This window comes from Dermacentor silvarum, chromosome 2 (assembly GCF_013339745.2).
Source record: "Dermacentor silvarum isolate Dsil-2018 chromosome 2, BIME_Dsil_1.4, whole genome shotgun sequence".
Classification (NCBI taxonomy): domain Eukaryota; kingdom Metazoa; phylum Arthropoda; class Arachnida; order Ixodida; family Ixodidae; genus Dermacentor; species Dermacentor silvarum.
The window spans coordinates 162,793,640-162,816,593 of NC_051155.1; the positions used below are offsets into that span (position 1 = coordinate 162,793,640).

Here is a 22,954-nt window from a genome sequence, read left to right on the forward strand (position 1 = left end):
ATTTGGGAATGAGCCAACTTGAAATTTGGGGGTGAGCCAACTGAAATTTGGGGTATGCTTCCGCATACTTGGGCAGCTGCAGTGGAGTTTCTGCAGACTTTTTGTTTTTTTCCAGATGGGCGCCGTCAGGGCACTCCCATCTTCTCCGTGGTCAACGCAGCACTCTACGAACACTATATGTTGTCACTTGCTGCGAACAATCACAGTCAGTGTTGGTACAAGCGTGACAGTGGTTCTACTGCACGCTGAACTTAGACTAAGTGATTTAAGCTCATTTTAAATAAATAAATAAATAATAAATAAATAAATAAATAAATAAATAAATAAATAAATAAATAAATAAATAATAATATAATAATAATAAATAAATAAATATTTTAAATAAATAAATAAATAAATAAATAAATAAATATTTTAAATAAATAAATAAATAAATAAAGAAATAAAGAAACAAACAAATTGTTCGAAGGATTAGATCCAGTAATTAGAACACCTTTTCTACACGCTGTTAATTTTCGGTTTCATATATTGCCTATATGTTGTTGTGAGAAGCGCGCCTTTTCATGTTTCTCGAACAAATGAGCCCAGCGACAGACACTATTAAGCACGCATCGCGAGGGCTCTCTCCCGACACCACCCTTGTTCACAGGCGCTCAACACAGAGCTGAGCGGGCTGTCGGACGCTGACCTGGTCGACTTCGCGGCCGCCTGGGCTCGGCTCGACGTCGCCGCCCGGAGAACGCTGCCGCTGTGCGCGCTGCCCAGCCTGCTGGACTCGCTGCCGCGTCCGCTGCGGCTGCCTCGACCTAATACGCTGGCGCTGGCCATCATGGACGTGCCATTGCTCAGCGGCGACAGGGTGAGATGCTTCTATTAATTCGTCGGCATTGGGAGTGTAAAAGTGGGGAAAAAGTGTATGTGTGTGTGTGTGTGTGTGTGTGTGTGTGTGTGTGTGTGTGTGTGTGTGTGTGTGTGTGTGTGTGTGTGTGAAAGGCCGGTCACATAGGATATCTATATAAGGCAACTGACGGTGGTCTGCTCCGGACCACCGTCAGAGTCCGGAGTAGACAAATGTGATTCGTTTTCTATCAAAATCCGTTATTATGGACCATCCGCTTTGGGCACATTATCGATCGCGAATCAAAATGTTAATTAAAATCTGGGCCGTTGCGCACCTAAAGCACGATAGGATTACGAGGCACGCCGAATAGTGGGTGACTCTGGGCCAGTTTTGACCACGTGGGGCTCTTTAATGTACATCTAAATCTAAGTACACTAGCGTTTTCTCATTTCTGCTTCATCTACATGCGGCCGCCTTAGCCGGTCTCGAACCCGCCACCTCGAGCTCGCCAGCGCAGCGCCTATAGCCACTTAGCTATAGCGCAGCGGGCGCGAGCTTTCTTATTAATGAGGAACGAATGTAGTCAAAAGCCCAATGAAGTACTTTCTAATCAGCAAGAAAACGGGGCCATAATACAGGTCACGGACTGTTTTAAAGAAATAAATGCGGGAAACAGATTGTTAAGAAGATATGTGCGCATATTCAGTAACGTACGTTTTTTATTTCTAGCTGTGCGCATGGTGACCGATGTTATGATTCTTCTTGTCCTCCTTTGTGTATTTTCCGTTCGGCGCTTGCCGAGTCTCCCCCCCCCCCCCCCTCTTTATTTTTTTTCATTGAAGATGCTTTCGACTGCCTGTAAAATATTTCCCATGGCTCGTTGCGAATGTGTTTCCGTTATGCAGCTATACCCGTTTTATGGAACACCCTTGGGGCCTTCCCTGTTGTAATGAGGAAGGATGGCGTGGCGACGATGAAGTCACGTCTGGGCAAGGCGCAGGAAATTGGGCCACGCGCTCTAGAGCGCAGCATGGCACCCCCCTCCCCCCCTCAAGAAAGCAAAAGCTAATAAGTAAGAAGGGTGTCACATTTAATTGCTTCTGTTTAATTACACTTGCATATCTGGTTTCTAGTTGCACATACGACATTTGGATAATGGAAACAACACTTTTTCGCAAATTACAGTAAACGGAACTGAAACACGAACGCATCAGCTAACAAGACAAACTCATGCAGCAATTAACTGCGGGGAGTTAGCTTATTTTTCTGTTTTTACCGCTCTCTGCCCGTGATTTCTATTGTAATTACTTATTATTTTTTTTTCAGCGCAGTATACGGCTAGAGAAATTAAGCTTGTCTCATCCAATCGCGGTGCAGCAGCGTATAGTCGCGACGCATTCGGCGCATAATTTCGCTGCAATAATCATAATGAGTCTAGAAAATGTTTCTTAAAACGAATGCGGCAGCCCTGCTGGAAGAAGTTGTTTCATACAGGCACGTAAGAGCCTTGAATGTGCGAGTTACTGCAACGACAGTGCATTATATTAAGAGCAGCGATGATTCTGAGGCAGCCATGCTGCAAGAGTGGGGAAGTTCCGAGCGCTGGTTGCGGGGCTCTCAAAGCTAAGTCGTGGATTTGTGTCGCAGCCACCCACGTCCATAAATCAGAGACATGAAACATTTTGCTTCCCTTAGTTGGCACTGAGATGCACACCACGCGCGGTTGCGGTTCTGTGAAGAGTGTCCCTTCTCGTGAATAATTAGCTGCAAGTTCACCGAACCGGCAAATGCGCCCCTGGAAATGGCTTCTACGCGCCTAGTCGTGTATCACGTGTCCAGTGCCACTGATTTTTTTTCCCTTTTCTGTAGTCGAAAGCTTAATTATGAAATGTGTGCAAAGTTTGTAGTGTAAGACTTCGTGGCAATGGTAAAAACCTTCGGCCTTATCTCGGCGAAGGTTTAAAAATTAAACAAATTCAGGAGGAAATATTGTGATCGATGGAAAATTTTCCAACCACTTGGCTTTTAAGCTTATTGCAACAGCAAGTCTGGAAGCCACTTTTACTGAGGTACAAAATTTAAATTTCTGGATACGCGAGCACTATAGCTATATAGTGCAGAACTACCAGATATTGTCTGAGTACAGTGGACAGCTGTGCTTGTTGGTAGATATTACGTGAAAGACCTGTGAGCTTGAGACGAAGCGATTATGATTTGATCAGCAGGTTTCAGCGAATGGATGCATATATGTATGTATTTCGGAAAACTGAACTAGTTGTGAGTCGAGCACCTGTCCACAGTTGTCTCCCATGATCTGTCTTGTTTTAGTACTCGGTTTTGAACTATGAATTAAATGTTGATACATGTATACAGAGAAAGTCAGACAGAAGTGCCTAGTTACAATCTATTTACGAGAGCAAGCCCGCCAGACCCGCCGTGGTGGCGTAGTGGCTTTAGCGTTCGGGCTGCTAAGCCCCAGGCTGCGGGATCAAATCCCGGCCGCGGCGGCCGCTTTTCAACGGAGACGAAATGCAAAAACACCTGTTTACCGTGCATCGGTTGCACGTTAAAGAACCACAGGTGGTCATAATTAATCCGGAGTACCCCCCCCCCCCTCATTACGGCAGTGCCTCATAATCATGTCGTGGTTTTGGTAAGTAAAACATCACAATTTAATTATTAAGGCCGTACGTGTCTCATCGTTCAGTCAACCTTCAAGGTCCTTGAGCGAAAACGCGTCGACGACACGAAAGGCACAAAAACTATCATCACCAATGGCTCATACCCCCCTCATACCGCCGTAAGCAAGCAAGATGGATGATAAACATGGATGACAAGCGAATTAAGATGGATGATAAAGTGAATGAAGTGGATGATAAGCGAATTAAGATAAATGATTGATAAAGCGAATTAAGCAGATGATTAAGTGAATTAAAAGGGATGACTGAGCGAATTAAGTGCATGACTCAGGTGAGTTAAAGGCAATATAATTAAGATTGGTGACTAAGTCAATAAGAGGGATGATAAGCGAATTGGTCTTATCGAATTAAAAGGTTGAGTAAATGAATTAGGAGGATGACTCAGCGAATTAAGAGGGATGACTAAGCGAAGTAGACTAAGCGACTTAATGGGGATGTGTACGTCATGTGTCCGTATTTAATGGATCGGCACTAGAGCGCTGCACGGGCTCGGGCTTACCCGAAAGCCCGGGCCGGGTAGAGAAGTTTTTTCACGGGCTCGGGCCGGGCTTGGGCACGGCGTGTGCTTTTTGACCCGGGCCCGGGCCGGGCTCGGGTTTTTTGACGCGGGCCCGGGCCGGGCTTGGGCTTTCTGGTGGTGTGCATGTAACGTGCAGGTAGTTATTCTCGGGCGTCTCAACTCTGAAAAACATGTGTTTTTCGGTCTCGGGCCGGGTTCGGGCCGGTTTCGAGCCGGTATCGCGCCGGGCTCGGGCCTAAGGTGAATGGGTGGCGGGCCGGGCCGGGCGGGCGGGTAACGTAGATTATTTCCGGGCCCGGGCTGGGCCCGGGTCTCGCCATAAATGTTTTAATCGTGCTCGGGCGGGCAGCCCAACGCAAAAGCGGGCCCGGGCCGGGCCCGGGCTGAAAAAATCGGCCCGTGCAGTGCTCTAATCGGCACTTCGGTTTTCGCCTTCAAGTCGTCTTAGCGATAACATAGGAGACCATGTGAATTTATTAAATTAGGCCGCCAGATCAAGGCCATGATGAAGCTCGCGCTGAGCTCTTTCCGGCACGCCGTCGTCTTGCCTGTGGACGCAGTCTTTAGTTATTGCTGTATCGTGGCACCATAAACGTACTCCCTACCCCGAGTGCTTGTTTGCGTTTTGCTTGAACCGCTTTGAGGACGGTATGTCAGATTCCTGGATAAAGTGCGTGCGCTCTATAAGCCTTTATTTAAAGCGAAGCTTGTATTGCCTCACAGGTGTCGGTGCCGTTGAAGGTGTGACCGCAAAAAAAAAAAAAAACCGCCTCACGCAAGTGAAGGAAAACGGCTGGAAAGGCTAAGAATAGACGCTCCCGCTCGAACTTGAAACGTCAAATTCTTCACGAAGGCTCCTCTATGAATACGCCATCGTAAAACTAGACCTTTTTAGCGGTCCAAAGTGTCCTTATGGTTGGCCGTTAAGAAATACCAGCGCTATAATCCCAACCTCGCGCGCACACTCGTGAAACTGGGGCTGGTCGCGCGACGCAGGTCCACTACGTGCACCTGCTGCAGTCGCTCCTGCGCGTGCGCATGAACGTGTACGAGCCCCTCTGCGAGCCCCTGCAGCGCAGCCTGGACGCGGACGCGGCGGCCGCCTACCCGGAGCTGCGAAGGCCGGACATGCGACCCGTATCGGGCACCATGCAGCGCCAGCAGGAGCAGCGCGCCGCCGTCGTCCTGGCCGAGTTCTTCGTGCGTGGGTGCGAGCGGCTGCGACTCGAGCGCGCGGCGCGAACTCTGCAGAGAGCGTACCGCGCCCACCGACTCCGCCGAACCGTCACGCTGGCCAACCGCCTACAGCCGTTCCCGCTCTTCTTGCTCACCCAGACCAACCTGCAGTACTGGTGAACTCTTCCAAGCCGAGGCGCACGGACCCGAGAAGTCGTACCTATATACGGTGCTTCGACTAAGCGCTTCGTGTGAAGAATTAACGATATCGCGAGCCAGGAGATTGGCTCTTGGAACTATTGCGGGGATATTGGTTTTGCGCCCATTTTTGTTGGTGGAATGACAGCGCCAGCGCGACTTTGTATATAGTGTGACTTTTTTGTCGACCGCTTAGCGCAGCGCGAGCCTTTTCTTTGTGTTTGGTTTTGTTAAATTAGATTATTCGATTGTCTGTTACGATGTAAGGCTGTCTGTTAGGCTGTCTACTACGCTTCTAAGTTCCGACGTAGTTTCTGATTTCTTCTTTTTCTCTCCCCCCACCTTTTTTTTTTCTTTCTTTCTTTCTCGCGGCTGTTTTCTTCCATTGCCATTTGTCGGGCAAGTTGTCTTTTGACATCATGATGTTCGAATTCTCTAGCACTTTCTTCTTTATTTATGCGCTTAAATGTTGACAATAGCTCAAGTTCTTTCTTTCTGTTTCAGTTAGGGTGGTCAAAATGTAATCAATGACGTCGCTCCTGTGGAGAGTTATGAAGTGGCCGAATCACGATTGTCTGTTCTCGCTGAAAAAAAAATAAACAAACTGTGCAGTCCTTGTGTTCAGGTTTCTTATGCTGTCATAAGCGCCTAAAATTCTTGTTCCAGTTCAAGAGTGCTTGATTCTTTTCAGTGTCATTTCCAGCATTCAAAGGAGAAAACGCGAAACTAGATTTTTTTTTGTGCATTACGCTGAAGCTCTAATGCGATGTACTCGCGTACGATTGTCAGTAGTAGCCGGAGAAAATGTCTTTCCTCCTCTTAGGCCTTTTATCTTTTCTCACCGTAAGAATGCTTATCTTTGAAGAAGAGATGGTGCATTCGATGCGGTATGACAGCAGCATGCGCTTTTCTTTCTTTCTTTCTTTCTTTCTTTCTTTCTTTCTTTCTTTCTTTCTTTCTTGCTTGCTTGCTTGCTTGCTTGCTTTCTTTCTTTCTTTATTTTTTGACGCGAAATCATCAAATGGCCCATTGAGCGAAAAAAATGCGCCTCCATTCCACTCTGTGTAAGTGAATGTACAGCGAAACTGTCGACGCCGTTAGACAAGCACCACCACAAGTGAGGAGGTACGTCATGCGCGCGCGAACGTGTGCGGAAGTGCAGCATAGATACATGCTCATTTCCCTAGACCCTCCGCCAAGCGCAGTGCCTTATTGAAGTAAGTCATTTTTTTTTTCAAAGTGAATTGCGTCAGAGAATTCGTATAGTACGACTTACACACAAGCTGCAGACATGATAGCTTAAGATTGTAAATTGGATGTACAAGAATAACGTAATCGCGTCACATGACGTCATCAGGCGACATCATCACTTGACGATGACCTCATCGCGCAACGTCACGTTTGACATGATGTCATCGGGCGATATAGTGGCGTGACAATTCCGTTATCCGCGCAACGTAACGTTTGACGTGATGATGTCATCATGCGACGTTCGAGGTGATGACGAAATCATATTTCATCATCGTGTCAAACGGGACGTCACCGCTTGGCCAAATGGATTTTGGTACCATCGGATGGATGTCAACACCGAATTTTTCGCCTTCATGGGCCATATAATGATTTCGTATTTATAAAGAATGCCCCCCCCCCCCCCCCCCCCGCACCAATTGTAGTGGCGGATTTCCACAGCTTCGTTGGGCATCCACTTTCGCAGGACCAGGGTGGCGAATCGTTTCTCTTTTCGTTCAAGAATGTTTTTTTGGTCTCTCTTACCTGAGTTGTCCAATTCCTCGCATTGGGTGGACGCAACTCTCCCCCCCCCCTTTTTTTTTTCTTTTTCTTTCTTTACCGCGGTTGTTTTCCCGTTGCCATTTGTCGTGCAAGTTGTCTGTTGACATCATGATGTTCGAATTCTCTAACCATAACACAGAAACAAATAAGATGCTGCTCTTCACTAGGGGTGGAAGAAAATGCTGCGGTACGTTGCAGCAAATGAGTTCAGAGCCGAAGGAATCGCTGAAGTCTGCTGTCCTTTTGTTCTTTTTTTTTATCCCAACAATAATCAGTTGTCACCTGTGCAAAGTAAGGGATGCATGCAAGTAAAAGAGGCTGGTCACGGCTTACGTCACACCTGCATCCAGGACAGCCGAGCACACGGGTACCATGGCGTCACCGGTATGAAGGAATAACGCACTGCGTGGTCCTTTCTTTCTCTAACATCCTTTATTTGCCCCCGTCGAATAACAGTGTGTAGTGAGTGTATATAGCATCTCTGTACGCTCCGCGAAGAAAGAGACCGTCAGAGTTTCCACGCTCGTCGGTCGCCTGCGCTCCCAAGGGTCACCCGCACCGCGCTGATGAGCAAGCCCAGCACATCGCAGACACTGGAGCGAGACTGATCGTCCCCGTTCTGATCTGAAATCTATAGGAGCTTAACGTCGTAATAAATGCACACTGCTTATGGTTCACGGTGTCTACCACAGCGTTATACATAACAGGGGAAGATGATCGTGAATTGTACATAGTTAGGCTTAGCTTAGGCGCACGTACGTTTGCGCAGTTGAAGCCGAAGGCGCAAGAACAGAGAAGCGAGGGTTGTGTGCTTTTTTTTCCTCTTTTGTTTATCAATAAATTACCGTGCACATTCCGAGTCATCGCCCACTTACAGAGATCATTCATCTCCTTTATCTGCGGAGAATACCATTTTCGTGAAGTAGACTGAGAGATTGCCCATTCCTGAACATTGAAGCTACTGCATTCACTGGGTTATACGGAAATTTGGCTGTTGTTTACCTGTGCACACCCCACGTGAATGCATGCTATACGGTAAATGTGAGCTGGATGGGCCAGTGGCATTCGCAAATGACTCTGCACTAAGCAGCGCTTGAAAAACCGTGAGTTCTCCGAAGCAAGCTGTAGTACTCTCCGATATGACCACGCATCACTGAAAATTCCTCGGTGAAACGATATATAGTTACGAAACAAGGGGCATGACTGTTAGTCAAGTGTTGGTCATGCCCTGTATTCCTCTCTGTTCAGTTCATTAACTGTTTGTGCTGAGACCATTAAGTGTTAGGGCTGAGACGCCGAGACACCACCAAACTCCACTTTCTCGTGCGATTTATAGGCGTTGTTGGGGTGGGCGATGACTCGGGAATATGCGGTAGTATTGTTTTGTAAGGGAGCAGTAATTAATATGGAAAAATGTTTGAGGCTGCATTCCTTTAACTGATGGTGGAACTGATGATGGAAGATTTAGTATTAAACGCGAAGGTAGGTCGTAATCATGCGAAAGAAGAAGAAAGCGTGATAAATGCGGAATCGAGTGCGACCGTGCAGTGAATCACCAGTGGCTTAGAATAATTGCGGGAACGCGTCGATGTTCGTGTGTACGCATGCACCGAAGTGTGCCTTCGAGCGGGTCTTCGGGAATGAATCGCTCCTGATAGGAAAACGCTGTACAGGTCGGCGTGAAAAACAGCACGCGCGACTCGTACATACTGTGTGTGGCAGTTCAGAGAAAGTTGTACTATGCTGATTTAAAAAAATGCTACTTCTTGCCCATTGCGACGTCCTATATAATTCAACTGCCCTTGGGAAACGTGGAACTCCATTTGTGGGCCATCGAAAACAGCAAGACGAACGCCTAGAACGCAGTGTACTTTCTGTAAATGCACTGCTTTAGGACAACGTGTTATCCTGGTTGAGGGCGCTTGTCTTAACGCTGTTTCCATTTAAAATGCAAAATTATAGTTCGGAATGCTTCCTTGCCGCCCAGTTTTTATCGTTATCTTATGCTACATTCTGCTCATCCAGGCTCCACGCAACTTCATGCACTCGTGGAGATGTCACGTTGAGAGCGGATTCCTCGCTCGGCACGCGCCCGGTGCGTTTCCCCTGCTTGAGAGTATGCCCGCTGCTCAAAACGGAGCAGGACACACATGGCTCGGTATTGAGAGCTCGGGATCGACGAATATTGCACCCAGTCAAATTTCTGATGTGGTTCTGTCATCTATCTTTTCTTTTTTTTCTCTATACCCAAGAACATAGCATAGCTTTAATGCTATGACGTGCTGAAAAGCGGATGCCCACGTTAATTCGAGACTGTCATTATCCCTGCCGGTTCAATCCACCACTGAAGACAAATCGAAACTTCACCATCAAACTATTACCACTAGCTGCCTATAGTTTCCTCCCATGCAGAACCAGTTTCACGGTGCCCCTCTGGCGCAAATAGCGACTACACCCGTGGTAGTTTCATTCTCGACATCTTCGTTCCTTTAGCAGCTCTTCACCAGTAACAACAGTTCCCAGCGAGTACGCCGGTTAGTTTCGTATCGTTAAAATACACGTCGACTCTAAATTGCGATACTATTTATATATAGTTAACCGTCTAGAAGCAGCTTATAGGGCAACGAGATACAGGAGGTAAGCCTGTCACAGGCTGCGCTTGACTGTCAAGTCTTCTTCGGAGCAATTATGCTGGGCCCGACTCCAACCCAAACCACGTAGATAACACGAAGCCTTTGAGCTTTCAATCAGTGCCGTCACGCAAGTGAACCGACAACTCGTACAGACTGATCACGCGATGCTTGAGAAACTGTAAGCGTCAGTCGACGTGTGCGACGTTGCGCTTAAAAGCACGCAGACGGTGTACACTGTCGCCCCAGCGCGGCGCGGTGACCGAACGAACATGACAGCCTTGGAAGAGGGCTCAACGCGGACGTGTCTTCAGAAGTCCTGAAGAGCGTGGAGACTCCGACGGCGGAGCACTGGCCTAAGGCACACCGACTGCACCGAGGTCCGCGGCGGCCGCGCCTGCATATCGGAGGGTGGTCGACACTGGCCCAACGTGAAAGAAAAAAAAATACGTTGAGCTCGCTACTATGCCACCTACAACCAGACCCCTGAGTTAGGGTTTCTTTGAACGGGCAGTTTCGAGTCGGCGCAGCTGACACGCGAAGCAGGACATGCCGCCCGTTCTGTCATTGTCTCAGCTGTCTCCTTGTCACCGGAAGGTCCTGTGTCTGAGCAGCGTCCCTTATATACTCGCTCAATCGCTCCTAGTGCGCCCTTGTAGATACCAAACCTTTTCCGGTAGTACAACTCGAGGTAAACGAGCCTGACTATTTATGGCTGATACTTGTCTTGATCACAGCAAACCTCAATACTGAAGGGGCTACGACATGTGAGAGTGGCCGGCCTGAAAGCAACGAAAGACTTTCCTTCCGTTGGTAGCAAAGGAATCTGAGTCAACGGAAACAAGCTATCTACCGGTTGATGTGCTTCTGCACCCTGTTCAACGGCCGTGACGCAGGCACTGGACGTCTTTCGAGAAACGCGCGGCAACATCCCCGCTACGCGTGGCTGCATTCTCTATGTGGACCATGAGATGACCTCCTTGTAACACGCCCTTCCAATACGCTGGCACTGCTGCCAAGTGACGCCACACCGCTGATCCCAACACGGCTCCGCCGACTGCCGGCACAAAGCTGGCCGTACGTGTTTGCGGATAACCGCTGCTGTTTCAACAAACCTGCAGCTTCGGAGACGTTGCCATTTAGACGGTGTACGTTCGTTGAGAGATCTCTCTCCGGGCGTTGTAGCCAAGAAGTACGCAGAGACGGAGAGGGAGGAGCAGACAGAAAGCTCAAAGGAAGCTTGCTCCGTCATGTAGTGCTTTTCTTTCATCATAGAAGTTACTACGTTGAACAGCCAGCAACAATTAGCGCAGCTTCGTAAATCGTTTATCGGCGCAGTCGACTCTGGCAGTTCATTTTCTTTCTTTTCTTTCCTGTAGTGAAAGTTTGGGCGAACGAATGCGGCGATTGAAATAGTTCCAGGAGAATGCAAACATTAACATGCGTTGGAACAGTGTATGCAGCGCCGAACCTGACAAATCTTTCTATCTGTATTTCTCTTTGGATGAGTGTCCTGGGAATAGGCAACAAGCCTTCCATTTAAAATAATATCCGAGGCTTGTGGAAAACCTGCTGTCTTATGGAGCGTAGTGACAACACTCGTTTCGCCCTGTGCTGTCGCACGTTATGAGCCATCAGTATTAGGCTACACAGGATGTCTTGGCAAATACTACGCGATTCCGGCTCTTATATAACACTAGCTCTTATATAATGCCTTCCAGCGGCTACATCGGCGCACTGCTGGTACCTTCGCGGTACCTCCCTTCAGCATAAAAGCGTGGCAAGCCACTACGTCCTTCGTCTTGAGTGAAGAACCGCCTCGACCGGCTCGGCAATTTTGCCTCTTTGACTTTATATCCGTTCAGTGGCGCGTAGTCTGACCACCGTGACAACATGCACGACGGAGCGCGCCAAATGTGAGCGTACGATGCCGCTCCTTCCTCCCTCCTAAGCGGCATGGCACTGGCGCGGTATGGCCGCCGCGGCCTCGGCTGCACGACACTCAATACTGAACTCGGGTGGACGACTCTGTGGGAAGACTACGGGAAGAGATTGCCTATGTACAGACACCAGGGGGTTGGGAGGGGGGGGCCCCTCTTTGGCACGTTCTCGTCACGAGGCAGCCTCGGGCGCTGCCAGCCAGCAGGCGTCGTTATCGTCGCCTTGGTTTCGTTGTGCGCGTCCGCTGGACCCCGCGGGCAGCTCCGGGCCGTGCGTCCGGTCCTCGGTGTCTTGTCTCGGCCGCTGCTTCACAGTGGCGGCTCTTGTTGAGCGGGGGCCGCGGGGTTACTTTGAAGGGTCGTCGCAGGCCTCTCGCCGTGCTGTCGTCGGGGGGCCGCGACTGGCCTCGGGGACCTCCGTCGCGAAGGGGAGGCCTTCGCGCGGAGGTCCTCCTCTCGTGGCAATCAAGCCTCCGTTGGTCGGAGGAAGCCGGCGTCTAGTTTACGTCTGGCACGCGCCTATGGCGTGCGCCGGCTCGCAGCGCCCTCAGTGGCGATCCCAGCAGACTCGGGAAGCCCGCCATCTTGGAACGCAGCTGACTGCGCAGCGAAGTCCGGCGACGGTCCGGTGAATCCGGCTGGAGCAAAGGCGCTCGGTCCTGGAGCACGATCTTGGGCGACGACGCGCTGACAAGCAGGTCGGAGGAACCAGGCGCCACGCGGCAGAAGGCCGCTTCGAGCAGCGCCTCGGACTCTTCCTTCTCCGGGATCGGTAGCAGCAGCGTGGGGCGCCGCACGTGCATGTCGCGGAACCTCTCGAAGCGCGACGGCGGCCGCGGCTTGGGCGGCGGCGGCCGCACCGTGAGCGGCAGTGACGTCGGCGCCGTGCCGCCGGCCGCCGGGCTCACTCGGTACTGGCCACCGCGGCGGCTGCGTACCTCGGCAGGAGGAGGGGCCAGCACCACGCTGGACAACGCTGCCGGGCACAGCGCCGTGTTGTTCGCCGTCGTCGATGGCGCCGTTGGCGAAGACGGTGACCTGACCGGCGGCGGAGGTTGCAGCCTAGGTGGAGCGGGCCGGTCCGGTGACGTCTTGGCCGGCGCGGGAGTAGAGCGTTCTTTCGGCGATCCGACCGGACTCTTCGTCTTCGCGGCGGCGGGTGTCTTCGGTGGCGGCGTCATCGACTCGGCCACTTCTTTCTCTGGCGTTCCGATCGGAGTTCCGGGAACCGGGGTCCTCGGGCTCCGCGCCGGCAAAGGCGGTGGCGGACAGGCGGTCTTCGGTGGCTGCGTTGGTGGCGAACGAACGGGGGGCGGCGGGTGCACGACGGCTCGAGTGAGTCCGCTGCGGCGCCCTCTGGGCACCTCGGGAGCGTCCTCGGGGCTCGCGGGGCAGCTCGACGTTGGGCTCGAGGCCCCCGAACTGGTCGGTTGCGGCGAGGAGATGCGGCGGCCGATGGAGATGCTGGTGCTCGAGGAGGCCGCCTCGGGCGACGCTAGCGCGGAAGTGCCGGCACTGGAGGAGCTCCGGTGCCTGTGGAAGCGGCACGCTTCGGCGCTGTGCCGGTAGTGACTGGCGGGAAGAGGCTCTACGGGGACGCGCAGGTCCTGCGGCCAGGGGTTGGCCGGCCGGGTCTGTCCCAGCGCTTCGCAAGGTGCCAGCAGAGCCCGTGCTCCCGGCGTGACAGGTGTAGCGTGGCCGTGCGACGAGTGCTTGAGGCGCACGATCTTGGTGCGGCAAATGACGCAGCGCAGGGGCAGCACGCGCTGCGACACGGCCACCTGGATGGTCTTGACGAAGCACTTGCGGCAAACGACGCGGTGGCCACACGGGAATGTCTGCATGCTCGCCTTGGCCGTCACGCAGACCACGCACTGGGACAGGAAATGAAACACGGTTGGACACGCTGTTGCAGATACGTTCGCAAGACATCCTGCGTGTCTGAAAAGGGCATACATGTTCGCTAGTTTGACTGCTCGGTCCTGTGGTTAGCAGTATTGCGCAGCTACTACTTTTTCAGGCTATTTTCGCTTGTTTGTTTCACGCAACTAGCTGACATGGGTTCTTAAATTGATACCTTGTAGCGCAAAAACTCGAATTAAAATATAATTTCGAGTTCTTGCGCTACAAAGTATCATGTTAAGCAAACACCAACTAGCACACGAAGAAGTTATTCTGAAATGACATGGGTTCTTCTGGCGTGTTCGGACTTAAGTCTTCTACTCTCACTTCAACAAAACGTATTTCTCTTTTTCTGTCTCTCTTTATAAGTTTCTTTGTCGCTTAACACTGATCCCTATATTGTATATTTCTAGAGAAAACTGTCGTTTCTCTGTAGAGTGCGCAGCGTATACCCGTGCAAACTTCCTCATCGCCCGTTCTCTGTCTCTATTCTATGAACCTAGAAGCTATTTCTCTGGCTAATTTTTCATTTCATCATGGAGGAGTCCACCGGCGATTCGATCGACTGTTTAAGTCGGTGACGAAACGGGCGAAATACGTTAAAGCTTGTGCTAGACTTACCTCTTCTTCTTGGCTCGTAGCCAGCTCCGGCTCATGCTCTTCCAGCTTCGTGAGCAGCTTGTCCTGCGAAAGGATAACAAAGTTACATTTATAAGAAAACGTGTTTGCAGCATCAAGCTTTTATGAGGACCGAGCAAGCCTAGTATCAGCCGCATAGTGTAACAATTGCCTTCATACATCCCTTGCTCCATCTCCCCTGTGTTCCTTAGCGAGGACTTTGAAAAAGTTCTGATACATATTTTCGATGTTGTGGAAGGTCTACCACACGATTTCCGCGTTATAACGGTGACACTGGGCGAATATGAACGCTCGCAATCTCTTGCAGGATGTTTTAATATTATACTGAAGATGGTTTCGAAATGACGGACTTGGCGTCGTCGACATTATCGGGACATCTTGACACAGAGCAAAATATACTGACGCAGTAATAAGGCTGTTATGTTAGTCGTAAAATATAAACGAACGTGCTACGCGCGTTTCTTTCGGCGGCGCTCACGTATGGCAGCGGCAACGATAGCAGGAATGGAGTGGGCCAGTGTATCATGCATGGGTGCTATTTTGATGTACTATTCTGGATACGGTTAAATTCCGCCATATTATCAAATTCTGTAATGGTGGCATTTTGAACCAATCAGAGAGGCCGTAGCACCCTCTCGATCAATCAGAACAGACAAGATGGCGGAATTGAATAATGTCCAGAGATGGGTTCCCTGAACCCATGAACCTTGTCGAATTTCACCATATTGCTGAATTCACCATATTGTGAGCTCTGATTGGTCCAGAGGGCTGCTACCGGGTCGCTCTGATTGGCTGAAAATACCGCCATCACAGAATTTGACAATGTGGCGGAATTTGACGATGTACATAATAGCACTCCATAACGTGAAGACGAACAAAACGACGAACAAAAATTTAAAATTTGGCAGATACACTGCTTTCGTGTGGGAATGCGAAGGCATTATAGCGTTTGTATAGACTTCGGAAGGTAATACACGCGCTCATTTCATACACTCATGACATGGCGCCGCCTCCTCCCGATTGGTTGCGCCGTGACGTGCCCAATGACGCACGCACTAGGCCACACCTTTAGTCAGCCAGATGGCTGTGACGTGACGCGCGCAACGACGTGCGCATTGATTCACCTTGATTCACCAAAGCACCTTGATTCACCAAAGCACCTTGATTCCCTCAACTGCAAGATTTTAGATCAGAGGTCTTTTAAACAGCGTATTGTCGATGTAGCTTCTGTTTCTCAGCTTTTCAGTGCTGTCAAATGTTTTACTACAATGAATTACTACTTTGGATACTTCTCGAAATGTCAGTGCCTTTTTAATCTACAGCTTGCGATATTGATGTGGATGCTCTTGGCTAATTCAAAATTACGTTAACATTGCGTTCTGTAACAATTCATGCAATCATGGTTTAACCCCTGCGTTTCATCAATGCATGATGCACCACGACTTTTGCAATTCGGGCTTGTTTTCGCATGTGAACATTCATAACGATGGTTTTGCTGTGATTGCCTTGCGCTTACATACAGGCAGCATTAGTTTGTAAATTTGCATGCTAGCCGACGTTGCATCCTGCTGTATGTCACCGGGGGCAGAGACCTCTTTAAGTTAGTCATCGAAATTGATTTTTTGTCTGTGCTTCTGACATCGTGTAATGATGTTTAAAAAGCAGAATTGAATTGAACTGAAATAGGCTCAAGACACGCCACTAGCTGCCTGTTCATAGGGATTACTTCTACACCTCATACCGTTCACGTGCTACAAAAGTAACCAAATAAATAAAAAATAAAGAGATGACGCAAAGAGAAAGAAAAATGTAGGCGGCAATCGGAACATCAACAACGGGCCTACAGCAAATTACCGAGACTTGCAAAGTACCTTGATTCCCTCAACTACAAGCAAGATTTTAGATGCACGTGCTTGGATCGTTGTGTTTAGATGCGCTCAAACGATTAACTGCATTTAAACAAACTAATCGTGATGAACGCAATAATTGATAAATCGAAAACATAACTGACCAATCGCCTAACACTAGTAGCAAGAGCTCTCAGCCCAACTGCTTTCGTTCAGTCGTTTACCAATCGCCTAACACTAGTAGCAAGTGCTCTCAGCCCAGCTGCTTTCGTTCAGTCCTTTACCAATCGCCTAACACTAGTAGCAAGTGCTCTCAGCCCAGCTGCTTTCTTTCAGTCGTTTACCAATCGCCTAACACTAGTAGCAAGAGCTCTCAGCCCAGCTGCTTTCGTTCAGTCGTTTACCAATCGCCTAACACTAGTAGCAAGAGCTCTCAGCCCAGCTGCTTTCGTTCAGTCGTCTGCGCCTGGGTCGTGCTCGGATTTGCCTTGTTGACTTGTGCGGCCGCTGTACACCTTGCAAGGCTGTTTGCCGAGCTGCCCAACATTTCCAGCCTATCGTTCAGCTCTTACGAATTGCACACGGGACGCTTTACGAAGATTGCTTCCATAGCAACGCGACGTCACTGTGGTCGCGCTATAGGAAGCTCTCCCGATAATCGACCCGCGGATGTCGTTTGGCGGCTACAACGTACTCTCTTGCTGGGCCCAATTGATTGTGGGGTGCGATACCATGGTCTTGACGACCACGTTTCGGTGGATAGAAACGCAAAGGCCGCATTGAGGCGCGCGCACGTTCGAGGACTCGACGGTGTTGAAAATTAGCCGGGGCGTGCCCTCCGGTGCTGTAGCCTTCGAGCACGTAGAGTGACGTCACGTTGTTGTCTGACGAGAAGCGTCTTTTCTCATTATAGAACGTGGCCGTATATATGTATGTATGTATAGCTCTCACGCTGCGGGTCACGCGTGCTGTTGTGCCGCAGCTTCGCCGATTACTCACTCGCACAGTCGGGAGTTCCCCGGGCGCCGGTCGATGATGAGTCAAGCGAGTCGGTTCCGAGTCGAGCTGAGTCGTTCGCAGGCTTTCCAGAGTGCTCACTCACTGCTACATGCATGCAGATATACCCTTTGACTAACCTTTTCTTCTGTTAACGAGATAGCGTTAAGGGCCCCGCGTCGCAGAAAGTCCGGCGTCGGCGTCGGCGTGGGTGCGGGCGCGCCGGCGTCGTTGGCGGAAATATTCATCCCGAACCACCCCGACCGCACAGGCCCTCCGTCCGCGTGGCGCAGAGGCGTTAGTGAACTAATTGAATTTCTCAAAGTAAAATCCGTCAGAAAAATCGTAAAGTACGACTTAACCACAACCTACAGATGTGCTAGTGTCGGATTGTAATTTGAATATACGAGAAAACATAATTATCTTACGCCAAAACTCAAACCTCTTTTCCAGCATTTCTCCAATTCATACAGTGGCGCACCGTGGTAAATTCCTTCCAAAAACACCATCCAGATGGCGCTCGCCTCCTCGGCAGCCGCGCGCGGAGGCGAAGTTGGGCAAAAAAATGTGGTTGATCCCTCTTATATAGGAATCGGTCCTTCAATTTTTTTTTTCTCCCATGTCTGAGCCTCTGTGGCGATGCCGTCCGAACACGGCGCGTCGGCTCGCTACGACCCTCGTCGGATACGCTTCTGCGGCTACAGTGCGCTATTGATGTACAGCCGGCCACAAAAGTCTACGGTACACAGAATTCAATGAAGAAAAAAAAAACTGAATTCACGTATATACTCAGGGGAGCGATTCATACTTGGTGAAGTACACCAGGGAATTTTCCCAAAGTTATGTAACTCATCGTATATATTTGCATTGCATATACTTGCATTGCATTGCATATATTTGTCGACAAATTTGGGCCAGGTTTTGACGGTACAGCTGCCACCAGAAATGTCGCGTTTTGTTATTCTAAATGCTGTATTGCTGTTAGAAATTCTACTCAAAACCGCCGAATAGTCACGTTCAGAAAGTGGATTGACACAAATATTGTCATATTAAGAATGTGCTTTAAAGGTAGCGATGTGCGACTAAAGGAACTTTCGGGCATAATTGAGCGCTAATGTTGGGACAACAGAAGATTTGTCCGAATCCAGTATGTACACGTACCATGTGATCATTCTTAGTGACGACTAATTAGAAAAAATAATCTATTTAGCAGACATGCAGCGCAATTCTGTCACACAAGATGGATTAGTTGAAGAGCTGTACGTGAAATAGCGGTGAGACGTTAGCTATATTAACAAACCTTCAATAAATAACATCATAATTATTTACTTTACGGCACATGTCTCCATTGCGGTATTGAGGCTAAATTTTAATGATGTCCTATCAATTTATCAAAATTCCTGCGCTTAGCATGCCCAGTTTAGAAAAGTACGTCGTCAAAATCTGTGGCAAAACGCACTGATATTTCAGTTTTAACACTAGTCAGCAAAAAAAAAAAAAAAAAAAAAAAAAACGCGCCTTGTAGCGTGTCACGCACACACAGACGCGCCCACAGCAAATGGCGTATTTTTGCAACAATAAACATGCCCGCGCATACAAATGTCGATGACATACGCACGTACAGCAAATGGCCTGTATTTCATATCAACAAATAAATGCGCACACGTCATTGCCGTTGCCTCTGTGCTCGCTTTACAGTCTGCATGTTGTGGCGCTGCCATCGTTGCGGAAAGTTCCACTGCAGCTTGCATTTTGGCCCTGCATGCCTGCATAGCTCTCGGCTGCAACGGCCGCGCCAGCGCAGTAAGCGAATCACTGCGCGCTTCTTTCGACTCTCTCTTGTTATTTCTTGCGGTCTCCGCGGCCTTCACGGCTCCTTCTTCTCGATGAGCACGGGGCTCGCACTCCCGGTCTCCTCCAGAGAGAGTGAAACGCACCGCGTCATCGCTAGAAGGAAAAGGGAGAGTCCGGGTCCGCGCACCATCAACCGAGAGCGCGCGAGAGAGTTTACCCGCGTCCTCGGTGGCAGCGAGCACGCGGCAGCTTGTCCTGCAGCGGCGGCGGCAGCCGCCCTCTCGAGCTCCTATTCCGCGGGGCCAAAGCCGAGCCCGGGCTTCGCTATTGATTCCCCCGCGGGGGAGGGGTGTGACGTCAAACGGCGGCGGGTCGCGAGCCCCCTTTGCCTCCTCGCCCGCTTCTGGGTCCTGCTGGTTTGCCTCTGATCGAAGGCCAGCGATGCTCGCTCCTCCTGTGCCTATGTGGGCCCTCTCTCCGAATCTTCGACTGGTGACCCTTGACAGAAGCGCCACCTGTCGACTAGAGCGGCGGAGTTGAGTGGCGCCCACCGCCGAGTCTTCCGACCGCAAAATAACAACGCCACGAAAAAAAAAATGCACCTCCGGCGGAGTTATCTTTCCGCCATTGCGACGCAAATATGAGAGGTGCAGCGTCGTCCTTGCATATCCCATTTCCAAGGTCTCTGACGGGACCCCCTCTTTCCCGCCTGGCTGGTATGAACCGCGGATAACTTAAAAAACGAAAACAACAGCGTGGTTTACTCGAATGAAATACGATTGCCGTTTTGCGACGTTCTGGAATGATAGACTAGTTTACAGTCATAGTAAGACAGATCGATGTGGGATCCGAAAAACGTTAATTTTCTGCGATAATTTCTTTCCGTGTCGTTTCCACTCGTGCCATAACAGATCTTGTCCGGAAGGTTGTCCACAAGATTCAAGTATCATCAATACAAAAGCTAGAGAATGTTTAAATGTTGCAGAATTGAAACGGAAGTTGAATAAAGGATGCTTAGGATCAAATGGAAAATTTTTGAGAGTATATAGGCTATTCAAAGTGGAAAATGAAACATATAATTCATTACAAAAACAAAAAAAAAACAGTATATGTTCTAAATTTGACTTATGTAACCTCATAAAATCCAGATGATAGTCCTGCAAGACCGGGATAACTTTCCTGCCAAAGCGCTCAGGAGTGGAGGTGCCCAAGGATGTTAACAGAGGGACGGTTACTTGCACTTTGACATGCGGAGCAGTTATTTGGGAGTTCTTTTCCATGCGCCAAGAGAATCATCGACGACAGGGTAAAAAATTGAGCGGCTTTCTAACTTCCTCACAAGCTGAACAATATGAGGATGACACGGGTCCAACCCTGCGTTAATAAAAATTATATTTAAAAATGCTATGCGACAACGTAAGGAGCGGTAAGAAACAATTGGCGCGTATATTCATTCCTAACTTGATTGCGAACAGCGTCCGTCAGGAATATTTTTTCCATTGCTATTCGTACGCAGCCGTTTCTTCGGTCATATTTTTGCCTAATAGTACTCGCTGTTATTCGGTTTTAGTAATACAGTATTGGTGAATTTTTATTCTATTGCCCTGTACTGTATAAAACATGTTTTATAAGGCCTGCGAAGGTTTCCTTGCATGGTGTTGCATGATGTCCTTGCATGATCTCTACTGCATAATGTTTTTCTGCGATGCCAATGTTTTTTTTTTTTTTTTTTTGCTTTCACCTCATATTTCGCCAGACAGGAAAAATACCCTCCTATGTATGCACTCAGCTCCTATTATTACAACCAATTCGCTGTTAACGAGTACAGTTATTTTTAGATCTTATTTATTTACCTCGGCTATGGTTTGTACAATAAACCGGTTGCTTTTGCGCTGCCACAGTCGTGAAGACGCACCCGAGGCCTGTCAAGCTACGGGAAGCAGCCTTTAACCCAGGATCTCCTTTAGAATCATTTTTTTTCTGGAAGAAGCAAAGTTATTAAATTTTATATAATTTTGCTTGACTTGTAGCGTAGCGATAACTATTTCGAGACTTTGTGTTTGTCATGACTTACTTTTCTTGTACACAATGCGTTGTCCTCTATATTTACTAACTTACTTATTTTATTTTAGGGGGAGTGGGGGACAAAAGATAACTACACACGTAGCGAGAAAACTCTTCCAGTATCCTTACAAATGGCACAATGCGTTGCACTTCAGCAGGTATAGAATATACTCGCGAGAAAGCGTCTATTTACAGGCATTTACAAGATCGAAGCGGTCACGGAGACAAAATATAAACCAAGATGGCGTCGTAGTCTTGGGGACCTCTTTGTAGTAACTTCGCGCTCACCCAACCACCATTTTAAAACGTTTTCGTCGCCTTCATTCCCGTGACAACAGATTGTAATCAATCCATTTTCTGACCGATTCCTCATAGTGGGTACCAGAAATATTTTTAATGGACAACAACAACACTTCGTGGGCGGAAGCACGGACCCTGTACTCACTAGGGCACGACATGGAGGCCTGAAACAATATTTTATCATGTAAAGATATGGCAAGCAAGCTTAACAAATGTGGCGTGTTGTGTCCGGCTGCAACATGTCGTAACTTCATTTTCACCAGACCTGATATAACACGAAATTAGCGAGAAACATTTTCTTCGCGACGACAAGCTCTGGTTTCGAAAAGTCTACCTTCTCCTCGTTCAACAACGCACCATGATTGAGTTCATAGTGGATATTTCAGCCAGCGGCTGATAGATCCAGGGGGGCGGCAATAATGCTACGTCACTGAAGCAGCAAAATGCATCTCCTAATATAACGCAGCAAAAAAAAAAAAAAAAAAAAAAAAAAACATCGCAACACAATAGTCGAAGGGCCTTCAAGCGCTTCAAAGTAGCACCGGCGGGCAGTGCTTCCCAAGCGGTAGGATGAAACTGATGTAATAAAATAGAAAATATGAACGTGATTAGCATCGCTGTACCCTCTTTCCATTGTCCCGTTCAAAACGTACGCGGGCGGTTAATAACACCGCCGAGATAATGCAAGGCCCGAACACTCGAACAGATGACATCGCGAAAGTTTGAACCGACGTTTCTACTGCCGAGCACGGCGCAGCCAATCCGCGAAAGCGATAGGCTTCGACGCTGTTCTGAGAATGCGTAGACAGTCTGTCGTCTCACTTGCGAGACGTAGTGGTTGCGAGCGCGCAAGCATGTTACTGTCAGGCTTAATTGTTCCAAGTTACTGTTATGAACGTCAAGTCTTGTGTGTTATAACACAAGGCGTTGCCGAGGCTTCCGTTCGAAGCAGCTGAGAGTGAGATCAGACGGGAGGGGTGAAAGAGAGAAAGCAAAAATAGCATAGGGAGGTCAGTCAGACGAATGGGGGATGTTAAACTTTCGTCGACCATCATTACTTGAGGGGATGCGTGGCTCAGAAGAAGCGCTTTGCTCATTTTGTGCGGCGCGCAAGCAAGCAAACGAAGGAACGAACGAACGAACGAACGAACGAACTAGCAAACAAACAAATTATTGAATAAATGAATGAACGAACGAACGAATTAATTAATTAATTAATTAATTAATTAATTAATTAATTAATTAATGAACAATGAAAAATGAAACGGGATAGAGGTTTGCACGTGCTCACAAAACGATCCCTTTCCGGCTTTCAATTTGTGTCATACGCTCTTGCGCTGCGCATCGACGTTCACACGCGAGGCCAATAATTAACCGCAATTAGGAATCAGTCTATAGTCAAGAAACTACGAGACAAAAAAAAAACTATAGCAACAGTGATGTTACTCAATGCAGGACAAAGAAACTGGTAGGCTGGAAACGTGGCATTAAGGATGGCGCAACAGCCGACGAGAGGCGTGCGGTGAATAAGTGGCTGATAAGGCGTAAATGCTGTGCGTTGAGACATGTGCACTTGGCGTGCACGACGAACGATAAGTGTCACGAATGGAGAACTTT

General features: G+C 48.9%; 2 protein-coding genes across 8 annotated transcripts in view; one reads left to right on the forward strand and one right to left on the reverse strand.

Moving 5' to 3' along the window:
* LOC119440524 (sodium channel protein para-like) overlaps positions 1-5,416 on the forward strand; it is a 56,603-nt gene extending 51,187 nt beyond the window's left edge. Inside the window, exons 12-13 of the mRNA XM_049662953.1 lie at positions 650-859; positions 5,057-5,416. Of these exons, the coding sequence (XP_049518910.1) occupies positions 650-859; positions 5,057-5,416 (570 nt within the window). The remainder of the gene's footprint in view (positions 1-649; positions 860-5,056) is intronic.
* Positions 5,417-7,643: 2,227 nt separating this feature from the next.
* LOC119442000 (nascent polypeptide-associated complex subunit alpha, muscle-specific form) overlaps positions 7,644-22,954 on the reverse strand; it is a 91,329-nt gene continuing 76,018 nt past the window's right edge. Inside the window, exons 2-3 of one of the 7 annotated variants that reach the window (XM_049661797.1) lie at positions 14,319-14,381; positions 8,511-13,669 (exon numbers count right to left, since the gene is read on the reverse strand). In XM_049661797.1, the coding sequence (XP_049517754.1) occupies positions 12,293-13,669; positions 14,319-14,381 (1,440 nt within the window). In that variant the 3' untranslated portion in view covers positions 8,511-12,292. Of the gene's footprint in view, positions 8,228-8,510; positions 13,670-14,318; positions 14,382-22,954 lie in introns of those variants that run through there. The other 6 variants (XR_007465640.1, XR_007465642.1, XR_007465643.1 and 3 more) reach the window with 6 other exon arrangements.